Raw genomic sequence first — 20,360 nt, 5'->3', positions numbered from 1 at the left:
AAACTTTGTTGACCTCATCAGGAACAAAACCATCCTTTCTCTTTTGACTATCCAGAATCTCTCTTACAAATTTTTAAAATGCATCTACTAAAGGGAAAATAAAGACTTCAGGGAGAGTATACTCAGCATTAGAATTATGTAACAAATCATGGCTGGAAAGAAAGACACTCCTAGACTACTGAGGCAGCTGCAAACATAAGATGGTCTTCAAGTCTATAGGAAGATCGTTATAGCTAGCAAAACACCAAACCATGCTTGTCCATGGACTGCTAAAGTAACAAGTTAAATCAAGTAGTGTTCTAGGAAGTTTCAGTTTGGTGGTGTCATTCATTTGATAAAAGTATGACACTGCTAAACATTTAAATGATAAATTTTTTTCCATAAAAATACAGTTAGATAATCAGTGATATAGTTTCAGAATTGTGAAGAATTACGGTGTTTCTCATTTTTCGAAAAGCTATGTAGCCCCCATGGACTCTGGCTATGGAGTGACATTACACATTTCTTTCATGATTTGTGTTTGTTAAAATTCACTTAGCTTCAAATAGCAATATTCTTTATATTCACACATTCAAAATAAAACAGTAACAGTGGTATGAAAGTATACGGCCTCATTGTAATAGCCATGATTCTTTTTCTCAGGAGAGCCTTTTCGATGATGTGGAGAGCATTCCAACAGTGACCACATGGAACACATATCTTCGATATGTTTCTGTCCACAAGAGCTTAATTTTTGTGCTAATTTGGTGCTTTGTTATTTTTTTGGCCGAGGTAAGAATTTTCTGTTGTAAAATATTGCTGTGATTTAAAGTTAAATTAAGGAAGTTTGGATGTGTGTGTGTGTGTGTGTGTGTGTGTGTGTGTGTATATATGTATATATGTATATATATGCATATATTTATGTGTATATATGTAATTTTATAGTGTATAATGGCATAATTCCATATAGCTCCTAGCTTCTATAATTCAACAGTTGGAATTGCTATTGATATTTTATTATTTCATACATAAACAAACAAAATATCCTTCAACACAAATGTATGAAGAGTTTTCATTAGAGAGATTCAAAAGCTCAAACTAAAAGGCCTACGTATGTATTGAAATAAACCCTGAAAACATTTCTGCACTAAATTTTAAATATGTTTAACTTTAGGTGTTGCATTATTAAATGTGCAAATAATGATTCATCAGCTTTAAATGACTATTCCTTCACAAAGTGAGATAAATATATATTAATAGCTTAGTAATCATTTTAAACACACATTTCAGAGATTCAAATCTTCCACTTACAGAAATTTTGTTGACTTCAATGCCACCATCATAGCTTGTTGACCACGCACATTCTGTCTTTCATATCAGCAAATTAAAAAAAAAAAAAAAAAGTGACCATTAGCACAGGGCCCAAAGTTCAGTTCTCCATCAGCACAAGAGGTTCCTGAAGTTGGATGATGGATGAGGCTTTGCTTTATGTCAGGAACAACCACATAAATGCCTAAAGGGGCCTGGCAAAGGTCAATGAAGAGGACCAGCGGCTGGTTGGAGAGCATTTTCCCTGTCTAAAGGGGGCACTGCAACTCAGCACCAGTCAGCAGTTGCCAGGAGGGAATTTGGGATCAGTTTTGTCAAATCTTCTGAGGTATCAAGATAAGTCAGAAATCCAGAAATTTCTGTACATTTTCCCCATTTTAAAAATGTGGGTAGTTGATTAAGTTAAAACAGATAAACACAAATTACATGGGTACAACAAACCGTCTGTGAGTTTGACTGTGAGTCACCACTATAGATAATTTAGTCCAGAGGACACTTTGGATGTACCCTCATATAAAACCTAAATCTAACATGAAGGTTTATGTTGCCTCCAGGTAAAAGAGACCCAGGTGAAAAACTGCATCTCTTGTGGCTATTCTAGGGAAAGCATTTTCCACAGCTTCCCCCTGCTCTGTTTTCTCTACAGCTCAAAGCAGATCACCTTACAGGTCAAGAGCAAGTAAACATTTGCCCCAGGTTTTATGGGTGCCATAGTTTTCAGAGAGTGGGATTTCTCTTTTTATTACTTTGAGGCTAGGAGAGTGGAAGAATTTTTTCTAACAGCTTCCTGATTGTCCTGCTTCTAGTCTTCCACTCACATTCTAGTGTTCTCATTGGTGCCTAATAATCTTTATAAAATTGTTAGACTGTTCATAGTCATCCCCAATTAAAAGTCTTTATTGCATGTATTTAATCCTCTGGATAAAGTTAGAGACCCTCTGCATATTTTAAAATACTGTTTATGAATTAACCCCCCCAACTCCCACCACCCTCTTTAACCTCATCTCCCACTCAGCACCTTCCCGCCACAAGCCCTCTACTCAAGTACAGTCTTTTCTAGCATACTCAGCCAATCACTGTTCACCATAGGCTGTCTGTACACGTTAAAACCTCACTGCCTTTGTACATGTGCTTCATTCTAATTGATGAATAGTCTTACAGTCAAAGCTCAATCATCATTTTATCAGGTAGCTTTGACTGTGTAACAAATCACCCCCAAACTTATTGGCTTAAATAACAATCATTTATTATTTTTTACTGTTTTGTGGGTTGACTGCTGGGTCTTCTGGTATGGGTTTGGCTGGAACTGGATAGTCTGTGATGCCCTCACCAATATATCTGGAGCCTAATTTGGGGTAGCTGGATCTGCTTGGGGCCCGTTCTACCAGGTCTCTATTTCTACAGTAGGTCAGCCAGGGTACTTTCACTGGATAGTCTCAGAGTTCCTAGCAGCAAGAGGAGGCAAACCTTTTGGGCACTTTTCAAAGTTCTGCTTATGTCACATTTGCTAATGTCGCAATGGACCAAGCAAGTCACACAACCAAACCCAGATTCAGATTTCAGCAGTATAGACTCTACTTCCTGATAAGAAGCTGCAAATTACCATTTTTCAATCTACACAGTCACTTTGGCATCCTTGTTTTGGTTGCCTGCATATGCTGGCCCTTCATTCAATAATAATAATTTATCTGAGCACTGATAGTGTACTAATTCTGTCTTAGAAGATACAGCTTTCTAAAATAAACTGGATTTACTGTCAGACAGCTTACATTCTTGTGAATAAAGAAGTCAAATGTTGGAACGAGGGTATATCTGGTAGTTTTAACTGCTGTGATGAGAATTAAAAAGAGGCTAGGGGGTGGGTTGTGCTTGGAGAGCTACTTAGGCAGGGTGGTCAGAGGAGACATTTGATTAAAGAAAGGAATCAAGTGACAGAGTGAGACATGCAGAAATCTAGAGGAAGAACTTTCTAGGAAGAAGAGACAGATAATAAACATCTATCACTTGAGGAACAGAAGAATGGCAGCCAGGTCTGAGGAAGTGAGGAGGGCAGAAATAGAAAAAGATGAGGTCTGAGAGGGGATGGGAAGGGGCCATTTCCTGCAGGGTCATGACAAAGATGATGACTTTGTGCCTTGTACTTCCCTCTGTTTTAGCTCTTCTGAATTGTTACTGAAATTTATGGTTTAGGCGTCTTTTGCCTTCCTGGTTGGGGAGCAACTTGAGGACAAGGATTCCCTCCCTCCCTCCCTTCCTTCCTTTGATCCTTCCTTCCTTCCTTCCTTTCTTCCTTCCTTCCTTCCTTCTTTCTTTTCTCCTTTCCTTTTTGACAACCCCTCCCAAAGCGTCTTGAGCTAAATAATCTCTCAATAAATGTTTGTAGAATGAAAATGAGTGCTTTCATGCATGAATAAATAACTAAAATTTACTATTCTCTAATTTATTTCACATTGTCAGGGGGAGATTCTCTGGTTTTCCTTTAGGCTGGAGCACTAGTACTCACCATGGTAGTATAATATTTAACAATTTGACTACTTTTTCAATATTCTTAGTTATTATAATTTATTCATTTATTTTTCACTATTAAAAATCCTCTGATATGGCCTTTTGTGGTGGCTTTCTTGCTTGACACCTTGGTGGCAAATTAGAAAAAGTTAAACTTGAATTTGTTTGAAGCTTCTTGACAGATCTGAATTCTGAATCCAAGTTAATTTTTCATATTTGGTTCATAATTTGCTCTTCAGAGTTGGATAAGCAATAATTCATTTAAATTTATACTTTCCAACTAAGGACATATATATTTTATTTTCTTTATCATCATGAAGGATTTCAGAGCACACTGCTCTCTCTCTGTTTCTCTGTCTCTTTGTCTCTCTCTCTCTCTCTCTCACTCACACACACACACACACACACACGTGCATTTGCACAGTATGGAGTGAGTTCCTACAGTGTGTTTTGTGGGAACAGAGGCTCAGACACAAAAAAAATTTCCTCAAATGGCCACTGTCTTACTTACACAGCACAAAGGGTCCAGAATAACAGGGGAAGAGATCCCATCATAGAAGGTCTCTTTGGGAGGCCAATTGCTCAAGTCAGGTTTGGTGGGTGGCAGCTCTGCATGGTCCACATCATGTTGGAGAGGAGGGACTGTTTGTGTGTTGGGTAGTTCTACAAACCAGGGGGAAGGGGCCCTACAACAGAAAAGGAGGGAGGAGGGGGGGTGTGTAGGTGAAGGCTGGGAGATGACCGCTGAGCATGCGTCTGTGACTTCCCCAGCACCCAGGGTCCAACAATCCCACAGACATGACACCATTTTGTTTCACATTCACATTTCATGTTGAATAAGTCACCTTTCCAAGTCATCTGCCTGCCTCCATTTAAAAACAATAACATTTCAAAATCATCTCCTTTTCACAAATTTGAAATATGAAGGCTCATCATACCTGGGCAGGTTTGAAAGAGTCAAAGATATACAGGTAATACCAAATTTTCATAGGGAGGCAAAATGCTAATAGTGTATCAATGTATAAATCACTGAAACCTAAACTTGTACCTACACATTTTCATATTGTTAGGCTCTTTCTAACTTCAATTAAGGAGGCTGCATAATGTATCATTACTCTTCTCTGAACGAGTAACATAGTGTTAAATATCTAAGACTATGTACCAAAAAGTTGTACATACTACTTTGCCTGTCAGCCATAGGTTTCCATTTCATCTTTGTTTTGTGATATCTCTTCTTTTGTCCTCCTGTTTTAAATTAATAAGCCAAATGGAGGCTTGGTGTGAGATGCAGTATAGTATAGTGTTGGCTCTGGAATCAGACTGAACAGGTATAACCATGTCTTATTAGCACTATGAAACTTAGAAAGCTATTTGACCTCTTGAGTCTCAATTTCCTCATCTATAAAATGGAAATCGTAACAGTACCAGTGTCATAGGACATATTGTGGGTTAAGGGGCATCATGAATATAAAGGTAGGGTTTGGCACCTAGTAAACATATATGAGCAATGCTATCTGCTGTTATTATTAATATACTTAATATCATGTCATTGTTATAAATCTCCGTATACTGAGGTGAGCAAGTCTATGATAGCAATATAATGAAAGTTTCAATAATTCCTTTTACACCTTAACGAAAAATTTGAGGTTAAGCAATTCGATACTTTCATGACTGGTAAATATTCTATCAAAATGTATTTGAAATTTACCATATTAATCTCTACAAGTCAAGACAAATGACTGACATAAATGTGAATGAAACCTGTCCCTGTACCACACTTAACCTCATACTTGCCCTTTATAATTATTAATGATTTGAACCTCAGCATTGCAAGTTCCTGTTACCTAATTGCCTTCAACTTATAGAGTTTTGTAAGAAAGAGTAGTCATATCTGAATGTGGTGGTGATTTATGTTAATTTTCATGACCCTTGTTCCATGCATCTCCATGAAGTTGACCTTATGCACCTTTCAAAATGATATATAATTAATTACAGCCACATCTCGGCAATATTGTGGGTTTGGTTCCAGACCACTGCAATAAAGTGAGTATCGCAATAAAGCGAGTCACACAATTTTTTTTTTGCTTTTCCAGTGCATATAAAAGTGACGTTTACACTACACTATAGTCTATTAAGTGTTCAATAACATTATATCTAAGAAATGTACATACTTTCATTAAAAAATACTTTATTGCTAAAAAATGCTAACCATCATCTGAGCCTTCAGCGAGTCATAATCTTTTTGCTGGTGGAGGGTCTTGCTTTGTTGTTGATGACTGCTAACTGAACAGAGTGGTGGTTGCTGAAGGTTGGGGTGGCTGTGGCAATTTCTTTAAAAAAGACAACAATGAAGTTGGCCACATCAGTTGACACATCCTCTCACAAAAAATTTCTCTGCAGCATGTGATGCTGTTTGATAGCAATTTACCCACCATAGAACTTCTTTCAAAATTGGAGTCTGTCCTCTCAAACCCTGCCACAGCTTTATCAACTAAGTTTATGTAATATTCTAAATCCTTTGTTGCCATTTCAATGATGTTAATAGCATCTTCACCAGGAGTATGTTCCATCTCAAGAAACCACTCTCTTTGCTCATCCATTAGAAGCAACTCCTAATCTGTTGAAGTTTTATTATGAGATTGCAGCAATTCAGTCATATAATCAGGCTCCACTTCGAATTCTAATTCTCTTATTTCCACCACATCTGCAGTTACTCCCTCCACTGAAGTCATGAACCCCTCAAATTTATCTATGAGATTTTGAATCAACTTCTTCCAAACTCCTGTTAATGTTGATATTTTGACCTCCTCCCATGAATCATAAATGTTCTTAATGGCATCTAGAATGGTGAATCCTTTCCAGAAGACTTTCACTTTACTTTCTCAGATCCATCAGAGGAATCATTATGTATGATAGCTATAGCCTTACAAAATGTATTTCTTAAATAATAAGACTTGAAAATCAAAATGCCCCCTTGATCCCTGATCTGCAGAATAGATATTCTGTTAGCAGGTGTGAAAATAACCTGCATCTTGTTTTACATCTCCATCAGAACTCTTGGGTGACCAGGTGCATTGTCAATGAGCAGTAATATTTGAAAGGAATCTTTTATTCTGAGTAATATGTCTCAACAGTGGGTGTAAAATATTCAGTAAACCATGTTGCAAACTGATGTGCTGCCACCCAGACTTTGTTGTTTCATTTATAAAGCACTGGCAGAGAAGATTTAGCACAATTCTTAAGGGCGTTAGGATGGTTGGAATTGTCAGTGAGCATTGGCTTCAACTTCAAGTCATCAGCAGCATTAGCCCCTAACAAGAGAGTTAGCTGTCCTTTGACGTTTTGAAGCCTGTCATTGACTTCTCCCCTCTAGCTGTGAAAATCTTATATGGCATCTTCTTCCAGTAGAAGGCTGTTTCAACAATATTGAAAATCTGGGGTTTAGTGTAGCCACCTGCATCGTTTATCTTACCTAGATCTTCTGAATAACTAGTTGCAACTTCTACATCACCACTTTCCGCTTCACTTTGTGCTTTTATGGCTTCTTTCCTTAAACGTCATGAATCAATCTCTGCTAGCTGCAAACTTTTCTTCTGCACCTTCATCACCTCTTTCAGTCTTCATAGAATTGAAGAAAGTTAGGGCCTTGCTCCTGATTAATATCTAGCTTAAGGGAATGTTATGGCTGGTTTGACCTATCCAGAACACTAAAACTTTCTCCATATCAGCCATAAGGCTGTTTCACTTTTGTCTCATTTGTATGTTCACTGGAGTAGCACTGTTAATTTCCTTCAAGAACTTTTCCTTTACATTCACAACTTGGCTAACTATTTGGCACAAAAGGTCTAGCTTTCAGCCTATCATTGTTTTTCACCTGCCTTCCTCACTAAGCTTAATCATTTCTAGCTTTTGATTTAAAGTGAAAGATATATGACTCTTCCTTTTACTTGAACATTTAGAGGCTATTGTTGTTGTGTCTCAGGGAATAGGGAGGCCCAAGGACAGGAAGAGAGATGGGGAATGGCCAGCAGGGCAAGCAGTCAGAACACACACAACATTTATCGATTTAAGTTCACCGTCTTACATGGTCGCAGTTTGTGATGCCCCAAAACAATTTCAATAGTAATATCAAAGATCACTGATCCCAGATCACCATAACAAATATAATAATAATGAAAAAGTTTGAAATATTATGAGAATTACCAAAATGTGACACAGTAAAATGAAGCTACCATATGCCTTGGAAAAATGGCACCGATAGATTTGCTAAGTGCAGAGTTGCCACAATTTCAATTATTAAAAAACACAGTGTCTTTGAAGTGCAAAAAAATGAAGTGTAATTAATGATTGAGCATTGAGCTGCTGCACATATGTATAAACTATTAGTGTAGTTAATTAATTGTCTTGGAGCAAGAAACTAAATTACAACAGAGTGTGTAAATGCTGCATAACCACCCATTATTATTTGAACTCTCACAATTATTGAAAAAAATTGCAAAATGACTAATAACATACTTCTGTTGTCAAGTGTAATGACCAGAAATAAACGATGAACCTTTTTGGCCAATATCCTGTAAGGATTGCCAGTAGCTGGTTCTCAAAATTTTGAGTAGCAAAAACTTACTTAAAGTAGGTAAATCATAGTTGCTTAAATTATGTGCACAGAGTTACATGGCTAAGTGATTCATTCACTAATGTTCACAATCCTGTTGTCTTATCGTAATCAAAATTACCTAGATTTTCTTTTAGATTAAGCTCCTTTCTTAATACTGGTGTCCCTTTTTCATTACCATTGAAATATCTCACTGTTACCTTCACATCATGGTTCAGGAACTAATCCAGGGAGATAGTTTAGCTCTTTTAATCCTGTCTGAGGCCTCAGGCTAAAGAAAGGTTGAGATTCATTTCTTCCTTGATGAAAGTGATTTATTCACTTTTAATTTTCATAAGGGTCGTATTTCATTTAAGATTTTATGTTTTGTAGGGTAGGCTCAATATGCTTACCTTTTGTAATATGAAATAGCCTTTTTTATTTCTTCAAAGCTGTTAAGCATTTTGTTTTGTTCAGTTTGTTCACGTTTGTTAAACATTAGTTCTATTCAATTCATTAACTTTTAACTTTTATCATTAATGTGTTTTTGAAAAGGGAGTCTACCTTTGTATTTTTGGACCATTTGTCCCACTCTAGGGTGGTATCTCCTGTAATTTCTTAGATAGTAGCACTAAGGATGCAGACTATACAAATTGTGTTAATGTTCTTCTTTTTAGTGCTCTTGCTTGGCAGCACATCATTAACTAGATAGAGAAGAAATGGTAGTAATAGAGTGGGAGGCAGTTTCCTGGATCCTTTTATGGACCAGAGGATATTGTAGTTGACTGGATTATCTAACGATCCTGCTTAGTGCTTTCCTTCTGTGATTTGTAAGAAATGTGTCAGAGAACTGCTGAATCCTCTTCCTTTATTGTGTCCCTCTTGTTTGTTATTGAGGATCTCCTGAGTAGCTGTACCTTATTAGTAAAATACAGTTGTAGTATATTGCCATAATACCATTGCTTCTATTGATGGATTGTAATCCTTTTACAGCAGCTTTACTTAGCCTGGGGTCTATGTTTTAGGGCGTGCTTTGACTTGTGAAGCAGTGAAATCTGTATATTAATGTCCAGGTATCACTTTACTGCTACTGGCTGTCATTCATTTGGCTTTTTACTTATATTTAACTCATTCAGCTCATGTTTAACTCATCCAGCTTGTGTTTATTGAGTTCCTGCAATATGCCATTCATGATACTATGTGCTGTGTATATACACTGAAGAACGAAACAGGATATACAGCTGGAGTATATAATGAATTTATGTTTTTGACATAAACAGAATGTTTATGATGCTGTGTGCCTTTGGTAAAAACTGAAAAATATTGATAGTGTTCTAATAGGTAGTCATTTAAGCACACAGCTCATTTTGTGACTTGGGAGGTAGCTTAGCATTTTATATATATACAAAATCTATTAGAAATAATCTCTTTGGTTCTTTACCTTTACCCTGACTAACATAAAGTCACCTGCTTTTTCAAATGTGTTTTCCATATAATCTATAGATAATTTTCTTTATTTATTTATTAAATAATTACTTTGTTTATTCCTTTATTTATTAAAGAAGGATTTATTGAATGCTTACCAGATACTTTGCTAGACACTGAGTATATAATGGGAAAGTGGACAAAAATGGCTCTTCTCTGGGGGTGAAGAAGAACAATAAACACAATCTAATGAAAATAATTACAGAATGTAATAAGTGCTAAAAGGAAATAGTGTACTGTGAAAAAGAATCCTGAGGTAGGAAAAAGAGGATGGACGGGAGGCCTGTCTGAGGAGATGACATTAAGCTGACACCTAAAAGATAAGAAAGAGTGAGACATGGAAAGTTTGGGGTGAATGCAAAGGCCTTGGGAAACTATGGAAACTGAAAGGAGGCCAGCATAATTGGAGCATGACAATTGAGGGGAGAAATTGGTGAAGATGGAAAAGTAGGCAGAAACCAGACTCACAGTCCCATTGGCTGTAGGAAAGAGGTTGGATTTTATTTAAAAGCAATAGGAAACTTTTGAAAGGCATTGGGCAGCATATTGATATGATCTTACTTATGTTTTAAAAAGATCATTCTAGTACATGGAAAATGGATTTGATGGGGACACAGAAGGAAGGCAGGGATACCTGTTGCAACTGGAATGGACTAGGATCAACTAGGATCAACATCCAGACTGAGGAGAACCTCAAGTCATATTTAAAGGCCTCTAGAGGATATTCCCCTGCAAATATTTACAGGTCTTCTTGGAGACTACTAAAGTTCTTTATGATGGAATGTTAGATCATTATACCTTGTTCATTCACATTCATAATTTGAACCTTTCATATATCTGGCCTTATTATATTACCCTTGCTGGTTTTCTTCTCTTGCACACATATTTTCTTTATTTGTGAATATCAGACTTGTATCTGGCCAGGATATGTTATGATAGGGTTCTTCACAAGTCTTGCATATCTTCTTGTTCTGTTCTACATCACGTTTTTTCTTATTTTTGAAACTACACTATTCAGGTTTTACTACATAATATGACCAGCCTTCAGCCATCACATTTCCTGTGTGATTCCTCTCAGATTCCTGGTACCTAACATGAATATTTAATAAATATACTCTGTCTACATCCCTATAAAACTAATAGTGATTATAATCCTGCATGTACTGTCCAATACAGTAGCCACCAGCCACTTGTGGCTATATAAATTAAATCAAATTAATTTACTAAAGGAAAATTTAAAATTCAGTTCCTCTATCTCCATTTCAACTGCTTAATGGCCACATGTGACTAGAGGCAACAATATTGGACAGTGCAGCTATAGAACATTTCCATCATTGCAGAAATTTCTTTTGGATGGCACTAATCCAGTCCCTACTGTTATCTAAGTGATATGGAATGATGTTTACAACCCTGAAAAAAAAAAAAAAACCCTGAAAATAGTGACCTCTTTACCTTTACCCATTAATCATCCAGGTCTCCCACTCTGTCATAAGCTACATGAACTCCATAACCTGGAAGCATTTTGGGGAAATGAAATGATAGAACTTGCTTCCTTGCTTGTTTCTATATGCCCCAGATATTTTTTTCAAGTCATTATTTCTTAGAAATGTTTTTGTTCCAGTCAATAAAAGCACTTTGGATTGGTGGCTCCATATGGATAAAAACAGAAAAGAACTTTATATTAAACTGACAAGACCAGTTCTTTGGAAGACTACTTTGGTTATTGTGAATATTATAAAATATTTCTTTCTGAGATTTACCACATCCAAACAATGCTGGCAAAGCCAACACTACTGTCACTCCTTTAATTGGGGGAATATAGTAACCAAAGAGTGACTCAGAACCTATATCCTTATCCGGGATCTTAAGTAACTTGATCAGTCTTAGGAAATATGAAGACAGTTGTAGTGGAACAAAGAATTTTGAAATAATTAGATTATTTCTAGGTTCTTGTCTTTTAAAATCTAGAAGAATTTCAAGAAATTAAAGATAGTTTCTTTTTATTAATACGTTGGCTAGAGGCTATGTGTATAATGAAGAAAAGTAAGCAAGTGAGAATGATGTCTTTAGATATTTTATCATTATACTCCCATCTGATATGTGAATTTAGTGAAAAGTTATGCACTTCTTTAAAGTATAGGATTTTATAATGTAATTTTTAAACTAATGCTAAATATTCTCAATGAATCTTACAGGTGGTACTATTAATTATTAAAGTTAAATTCAAATATTTTCCACTATTCAAATTTTTCCACTATTTATTTTTATTCTGTGTTCAATTCCAAATTGATTTTAGTCATCATTGCTTGATTATGCTTTCTTGTATTTAAGTCTCTGGCAAAGTTATTTTGGGGCTAACTGTGTAGTTTCAGTGTTACTTCTGGTATTACCATTAGTGATGGCATTAACATAAAATTGTTTCTACACAGGGTTTAGCAAATGAAATGTCAATTTGAAATAGAACAGAGTACAGATAATTTTAATATCAAAAGGACCACAATAATCACAGTTGGTTTAAAAACCTTTTTGTCGCTGTTTTGGGGGTATGTTAAAGAACATTTTCCTTTAGGCAAATGTTTCCACAGCTAGAAAGCCCAAAGTAATTCTAATACCAACGATTACCTTTTAACCTGAATGCACTTTATCTTCACTCATAAACTGTGAAGTTTTACATTATTGAAACATTTAACTGATTTTCATAAGTATTAGTCTTTTTTTTTTAATTGAGATTGTTCAGATACCATACAACTATCCAAAGATCCAAAGTGTACAATCAGTTGCACACGGCACCACCATACAGCTGTGCATCCATCAACACAATTATTTTTTTTTCAATTTTTGGAAATTTTCACTACTCCAGAAAAGAAATAAAGACAAAAAAAAGGAAACTCACATCCTCCCATACCCCTAACCATGCCTCCCCTCCATTATTGATTCATAGTTTTGGTGTAGTACATTTGTTACTGTTGATGAAAGAATGTTAAAATACTACTAACTGTAGTATATAGTTTGCAATAGGTATATATTTTTTCCCTATATGCCTCTCTATTATTAACCTCTAGTTATAGTGACATACATTTTTTTCTACTTTGTGAGAGAGATTTCTAATATTTGTATAGCTAATCATGGACATTGTCCACCACAAAATTCACTGTTTTATACTTTCCCATCTTTTAACCTCCAACTTTCCTTCTGGTGAAATGTGTGACTCTGAGCTTACCCTTTCCACCACCTTCACACACCTTTTAGCACTGTTAGTTATTCTCATTACATGCTACCATCACCCCTGTCCATTTCCAAATATTTAAGTTCACCCTAGTTGAACGTTCTGCTCATAATAAGCAACTGCTCCCCATTCTTTAGCCTCATTCTATATCCTGGTAACTTATATTTCATGTCTATGAGTTTACATATTATAATTAGTTCATATCATTTGCCTTTATATGTCTGTCTTATTTCACTCAATATAGTGCCCTCAAGGTTTCTTCATCAACCCATTTCTTTTAAGATGGTTTTGTTCAAACCCTATACATTCCATCCTAAGTAAACAATCGTTGGTTCCCCATATAGTCACGTATTTATGTATTGAGCACCATGGCCACTCTTTATATAAGGACATTTCTTCCACAAAGATGGAGGAAGAGTCAAAGAAGGCAGAGAGGCAAAAGAAAAAGGCAAGAGAAAGAGAGAAAAACAAACAATAACTTGATAGCTAGAAAGTGACAAAAGGAAAGATAGCATTAACCTAAAGTGGAATAAGGAGTCAGACAACATCATCAATGCCAGAAGTCCCATACCCTTCCCCTATTCTCCACCCCTCATATGCATTTAGCTTTGGTATATTGCTTTTGTTACATTAAAGGAAGCATAATACAATGTTTCTGTTAATTCTAGCCTCTAGTTTGCATTGATTGTATTTTCCCCCCAATCCCACCCTATTTTTAACACCTTGCAATGTTTACATTCATTTGTTCTACCTCATGTAAAAACATATTTGTGCCTTTTATTACAATCATTGAGCACCCTAGGTTTCCCTGAGTTACACAGTCCCAGTCTTTATCATTCGTCTTTTATTCTGGTGTCCCACATGGTCCCAGCCTTCCTCTTTCAACCATATTCACAGTCTTCCTTGTTCAGTTTACTTACATTGCTGTGCTACTATCTCCCAAAATTGTTTTCCAAACCTCTCACTCCTGTCTTTTCCTTTCTGTCTGCAGTGCTTCCTTTAGTGTTTCCTGTAGAGCAGGTTTCTTGTTCACAAACTCAGTCATCGTCTGTTTGTCAGAGAATATTTTAAGCTCTCCCTCATATCTGAAGGATAGTTTTGCCGGATATAGGATTCTTGGTTGGTGGTTTTTCTCTTTCAGTATCTTAAATATATCACTCCACTTCCTTCTTGCCTCCATGGTTTCTATTGAGAAATCCACACATAGTCTTATCAAGCTTCCTTTGTATGTGATAGATTGTTTCTCTCTTGCTGCTTTCAGGATTCTCTCTTTATCTTTGAAGTTTGATAATCTGATTATTAAGTGTCTTGGCGTAGGCCTATTCAGATCTATTCTGTTTGGGGTACGCTGCACTTCTTGGATCCGTAATTTTGTGTCTTTCATAAGAGATGGGAAATTTTCATTGATTATTTCCACACCAATGACATGTAAATTCTTGCTTTTCATTTTGTCTTTAAGTTCCCAGAGCCGTTGCTTGTATTCTTCCATTCTTTTCTCTATCTGTTCTTTTGTGTGTAGGCTTTCAGGTGCCTTGTTCTCCAGTTCCTGAGTGTTTTCTTCTGCCTCTTGAGATCTGTTGTTGTATGTTTCTGGTGTGTCTTTCATCTCTTGTGTTGTGCCTTTCATTTCCATAGATTCTGCTAGTTGGTTTTTTGAACTTTCAATTTCTGCCTTATGTATGTCCTGTGTTTTCATTGTATGCTTCATCTCTTTTGCCATATCTTCCCTAAACCTTTTGAATTGACTTATTATTAGTTGTTTCAATTCCTGCATCACAGTTGAAGTGCAAGTTTGTACCCCTGACCAGGCCATAACCTCATTTTTCTTGGTATAGGTTGTAGTTTTCTGTTGTCTAGGCATGGTTTCCTTGGTTACCCCAATCAGGCCTCCCCAGATGAGAAAGGGCTAAGGTCCCAGAAGGAAGAAATACTCAGTATCTGGTTTCCCTGAGGGTGTGTCTTAGAGAATTGGTACACCCTCTGATGCCTCCGGTCACTGTGCTTTTCTGCCCAGCAGGTGGTGCCTGTTAGCCTATAATTCTTGACTGGTGTGAGGAGGTGTGGCTCTTTTACCCCAAGTTCTGAATGAAAGGCAGGTAGTAGAGCCCCACCCCTTTCCTCTTAGAGAAGATAGACCCCCTAGGGGAAGGTCATTAGCATTTCAGTGGTCTCTCTGTGCCTGTGCTATACCCTTGTCTGGGTCACAGAACTGGGAACTGAAAATGGCTGAGGCTTTCTCCACTGAGCTGAAAAAGGAACAGAGCTAGTCTAAGGTGACCCTCCGGCTCTCCAAGGTCAGTTGTCACCCAAAGCCTCTGTCTACTTGTTGGGGATTCGTACCTTGTAGTGAGCAGTTCACACTCGCTAATTAAAACCCCAGTTGGAGCTCAGCTGAGCTATATTCGCTTGCTGGGAGAGAGCTTCTCTCTGGCACCACAAGGCTTTGTAGCTCGGGCTGTGGGGGAGGGGTCTCCCGATTTGGATCTGCAGTTTTTACTTACAGATTTTATCCTGTGATCTCAGGTATTCTTCCCAATTCAGGTTGGTGTATGATGAGTGGATGATCATGTTTGGTCCCCTGCAGTTATTCCAGATTATTTACTAGTTGTTTCTGGGTTTTTTCAGTTGTTCCAGGGGGACTACTTAGCTTCCACTCCTCTCTATGCCGCCATCTTAGATCCTTCATAAATATTAATCTTACCTTTTCCTATAATTAATTGGTCTCACAAGTATTAGTCCTTCACAAGAATTACATGGGCAAATGAAAGTGTTTATAGCAACTAACCAGATTAATTTTCTGGCAGCAATATAAGGTGTTGTTTAAGTCAACTCATCACCTAACTGCCTGTAAAGTTCTCACCTTGTTGCATCACTATTTTAATAAGTCCACTGTTGGCAAAATTTAGCCATACCTTATGCCCAACCACATATTTCCATGTCAAATCTTTCTTGTCACCATGAATGAACTTTCTCAGGCTAATATTAGTCTTTGTAGCTTGCAACTGTAACCTTAGCTCCCTTGTTCAATGAAAAGTCTTTGTTGAATGAAGGCGAGAAATGGCAAAGTATTTACTTTGGTGAGATTTGAATTCCATTAACTTAACATGTTCTTACCACAAATAATGGTGAAAAGAATGATTATTGTAGCTGCTGGACCTAGGAAAGCAAAGCAAAGGAAAATGAAATTATGTGTACTTTGATGTTGGTCACGGTGGAATTAGAAGTGGATGTGGAAGGAATAAAGATGTTGGAAAAAAATCAATTGTGTATTGTTCCGTTCCAGGTGGCTGCTTCTTTGGTTGTATTGTGGATACTTAATGAGTGAGTATTCCATGGCCTATTGTGGATTTTGTTTTGTTTCTGTTGATAATTTCTGTCCTGTTAAATGTTTTATCCACTGGGCTTCATTTTCTCTTGCTATCACAACAGTGGAAAATAGAATTATTTTGGTTAAAATTGTGAGCAATTTCATGTATAGTTCCTGCAGCTTTTTGCCAATTTCTAAAAGAATTAGTTGAGTTCAGTTTTCCATAACATGCAGTAAGAATTTTTGAAACATTACACATTTAATATTTTTCTAAATATTTTAACTTAATAAAGATCAGTTTTATCATTGAAAATGGTAAGAAAAATGTATTTACTTGCAATAGTAAATTTTTGAGATTAAAGGCACCAGCTCTGCTAATGATATGTGTCATGTTTCTTTAGACTCAAATTAGGTTTCATTTACATGTATTGGAAGTTCAATAGGCAAGTTTGGTTGCCAAAAAAACAATTTTCCTTTTATTTTACAGAACACCTCCTCAAGACAAAGGGAATAGTACTGAGAGTGCAAATGCCAGCTATGCAGTGATTGTCACCAGCACCAGCACATATTACTTTTTTTATATTTATGTGGCAGTAGCTGACAGTTTTCTTGCTCTGGGACTCGTCAGAGGTTTACCACTGGTCCATACTCTAATCACAGTGTCGAAAATTTTACACCACAAAATGTTGCATTCTGTTCTTCAAGCACCTATGTCAACCTTAAACACGTTGAAAGCAGGTACTTGACTAGGTATACAAAATGACCCTGCTGATCCATCATCAATATGGCCTTTGGTTTAGTTGCTTTTCTAGCAGTGGTGTTGGTTTCTGCACAGTGGCATTCACCCCTTTTGAAATTCCTTTTCTCAGGTATCATGGGTTCTCTTTTATTGTTACTCCAAATATTATTGCATCAGCTAAAGAGAGTAGCTAGTTTGTTAGAATGTGATGTCGGTGGGAGTGTGGCAGCAAAAACAAGCTCTTCTAGGTCAGTTGTTCTTCTCTGTTCAGGTATCTGACCTAATCCTACAACACGCATCATGTTGTCAATACATAGCATTGTTTAAGAAAGGGGGAGATTTGAAGTGATCAAGGAAAATATAAAATTCTTCTATGGACAAAGTCTCTTGATTAGGTAAAATATTCATTTTCATGTAACTGTTCAAAAAGGACCATATAAATTAGTTTCAACCTTTTACAGGGGTGGAGGGGGAGGTCCCAGATGTATTTAAAAACTATTTTCATATTTAAAGTCACAGAAAGAAGGAATAGTGGGGTAAAGGTAACAGAGATTTGAAAACTAAGGGCAAAAAGGTACTTTGAAAGGTACCCTTTAGACAAATGCACATTTTAAAGTCTGAGGTTAACGAGGATTCCCCGAAGTTTTATTCTTCAGCAGCCCACCAAGTACTTACTTGTGTGGCTCTGAGCCAGGGCCTGCTATGTAAAGATGAATAGGCACAGTCTTTGCCCTTGAAGAACTTACAGACGAGGCAGGTGGTAGATGCAGAATCATTTGATTATAATGCATAAAAGAAGTTCAAAGATAGAGATGTTTAGAGTGATTTATGTCTAAAAATCTCAAGAGAGAAAAAAACATCATTTTAAAAATTTCAGTGTTTAGTACTTAGGAAGATCTTCCATATATTTATTCTGAAGCTCTTGTGTATCACTAGAGCCTTCCCTCAGTGGGATATACTCATCACCATCCTCTGTTTTAGAGCTAAGAAGTTTTTGACCTAAAAGGACTTTCAAATTAATTTGAATCAATTATTTCATTTTTTATGGAAAAACTGAAACCAGACAAATTAGAGGACTGGCCTGTGTTGCTAACAGAGTCAGAAATGGGCAATAAGATATAATGGAAAGAGCATGGGCTTTGTTTAAGGGGGCTTGGCCCCACATGAGCCGCCATCAAGGGACAAATGACTCTTCTGAGCCTTGGCTTCCTTGGCTATGAAAGGGGGTAAGAATAAGTGTCCCAGAGGATGATTGTGAGAATGTAACAGGGCAGTCTGCTTGCTTATTGACATAGTCAATACAAAATGTTAGTTCCCCATCATTCTTCCTTTCTGAACGCCCTGTGGGGTGTACTTTCCATTCCACCACTTTACTTTTCAGAGCCTTTCATTATGTTACACTCTACTTACAGTTGGTTCTAAACCTTCTCTGTTTCAGATTTAAATAATCACCATTTAATTTTTCCCACTTGTCTTACTATACAATGCTATAACTTGCTTTGCGGGATGATTCTTAAACACCTCTGTTTTTGGACCTGTACTTGTTCATATTGCTGAGAATTGCGATACCAATTGAATTATCTTATAACATCTATCTGCCCTTTTCCTGTCCTCTCCTAGTTCCCAAATTCCTGTATGCAATTATTATACTTTCTTTAAAAAGCCATCACGATTACTTACCATGATTCATTATTCTTATTATGTCACCTAGATAGTCTTTGCTATTCTTGGCAGCAACCAATGCTCCCTTGTCTTGTATTGTACTTGCATTTTTTCCCAGGTGTGCCCTCATGCAATTTACATTGACCTTAATTTCCTCTGACTCTTTGCCTGATATTCCTGTCACTTTTTTAAGTGAACACCATAAGCCACATACACACATAGTAGTAGGTGCTTAGTAAAATGTGCTGAATGGAGGATGAAAGCATTAATGCATATTTTGACAGAATACTACTATTTGAAATATAACAAACTCCAGGATGATAGTTTCCACCAAAGACAAGTTTCATTTCTAAACACTTTATAAATACCACAGGCTAATTTTTTTCCTATTTTGGGTTTATTTAAGCAAAGATATTCAAATATCTTTAAATAAATATGCTGAGGAACATATTATGGATGAAAGGCTAAGAAGAGATAGTGACAGATCAATAATGTATGTTGAATAATTGCTACATGTAAAGCTTTTTGCCTGGTGCTGTGGGTGATACAAAAAGAAATGTATGACATACCCGTTGACCTCTAGCAACTTACAATCTAGAAAAAGAGATAAGATATATACACAAGTGACTATGATAAAGGGCATATATATAATCACTCTAACACAGAGGTTAAAGGCTGACAAGATATATTAAATTTATGAAGTGTGTTCAGAGAAGGGAAAGATTAATTCCAGCTGGTGCAAACACTGATGTTTCCTTGGAAGGGGGCATTTAAGTTGGGCCAGAAAGGAGATAGAGATTTTTATAAGTCAAATGAGAGAAAAGGATTTTCAAGCAGAAGAAAGTGGAAGAAATAGGGAGGGAGGAAAATGTGGAGTGTATTTAAAGAATAGGCCAGTTTGGTTGAGGAAGCTTGCACTGGCTAGGTGGTTTAAGGACAAATGATGGAGGGCATTAAATATTAATCTAAGTATTTTGGACTTTATCCTTCAGTTAAGATTGATTATCCCTTTGTTTGTACAGTTTTATTTTACATTTTATCTAATTGTATGTTTAACTGCCCCTTACACAATAAATTCCTTAATGGCAGGGAGCATGGCTCATTCAACTCTGCAATCTCAGTGCCTAGCATTGTGTCTGGCACATAGTTGACACGCCATATATTTATAACTTTTATCATCAAAAGAACAAATTATCAGACTTATAAATGGGAGTCTGGAATTTACAAGACAGGTTGAAGCTTAGATTGCCAATGAAGAAGTTAGAGAAAGAGAACATGGCAAAAAAGTCCCATGAAGTGGGCAGGCAGGGAGATGGAGCAGCCACCAATTCTGCAGCAGCATGTCAAAAAGGGATGGAAGTCACAGGAGAGGGAGAACTACATGTTATGGCACACAGATGTAAGGAAAGTGATGACGGCATATTCAATAAATTATCATTAAATTCAGGACTGCAAGTTTGAGGTTGTAGTAGTGTTTTAGTTTCCCAGCTGCTTAAACAAGCACCATGCAGTTGGTTGGCTTAAACAATGAAAATTT

The 20,360-nt window shown here is 36.7% G+C and overlaps 1 protein-coding gene across 1 annotated transcript in view; it reads left to right on the top strand.

Moving 5' to 3' along the window:
- The window catches only part of CFTR (CF transmembrane conductance regulator), a 193,250-nt gene that overhangs the window by 107,482 nt on the left and 65,408 nt on the right, over window positions 1–20,360 (top strand). The window contains exons 15-17 of the mRNA XM_037836310.1: window positions 643–771; window positions 16,399–16,436; window positions 16,910–17,160. Of these exons, the coding sequence (XP_037692238.1) occupies window positions 643–771; window positions 16,399–16,436; window positions 16,910–17,160 (418 nt within the window). The remainder of the gene's footprint in view (window positions 1–642; window positions 772–16,398; window positions 16,437–16,909; window positions 17,161–20,360) is intronic.

This window comes from Choloepus didactylus, chromosome 5 (genome assembly GCF_015220235.1).
Source record: "Choloepus didactylus isolate mChoDid1 chromosome 5, mChoDid1.pri, whole genome shotgun sequence".
NCBI classification, from domain to species: Eukaryota; Metazoa; Chordata; class Mammalia; order Pilosa; family Megalonychidae; genus Choloepus; species Choloepus didactylus.
Note: the sequence above shows the minus strand (reverse complement) of the source record. Positions and strands in the feature narration are given on the sequence as shown.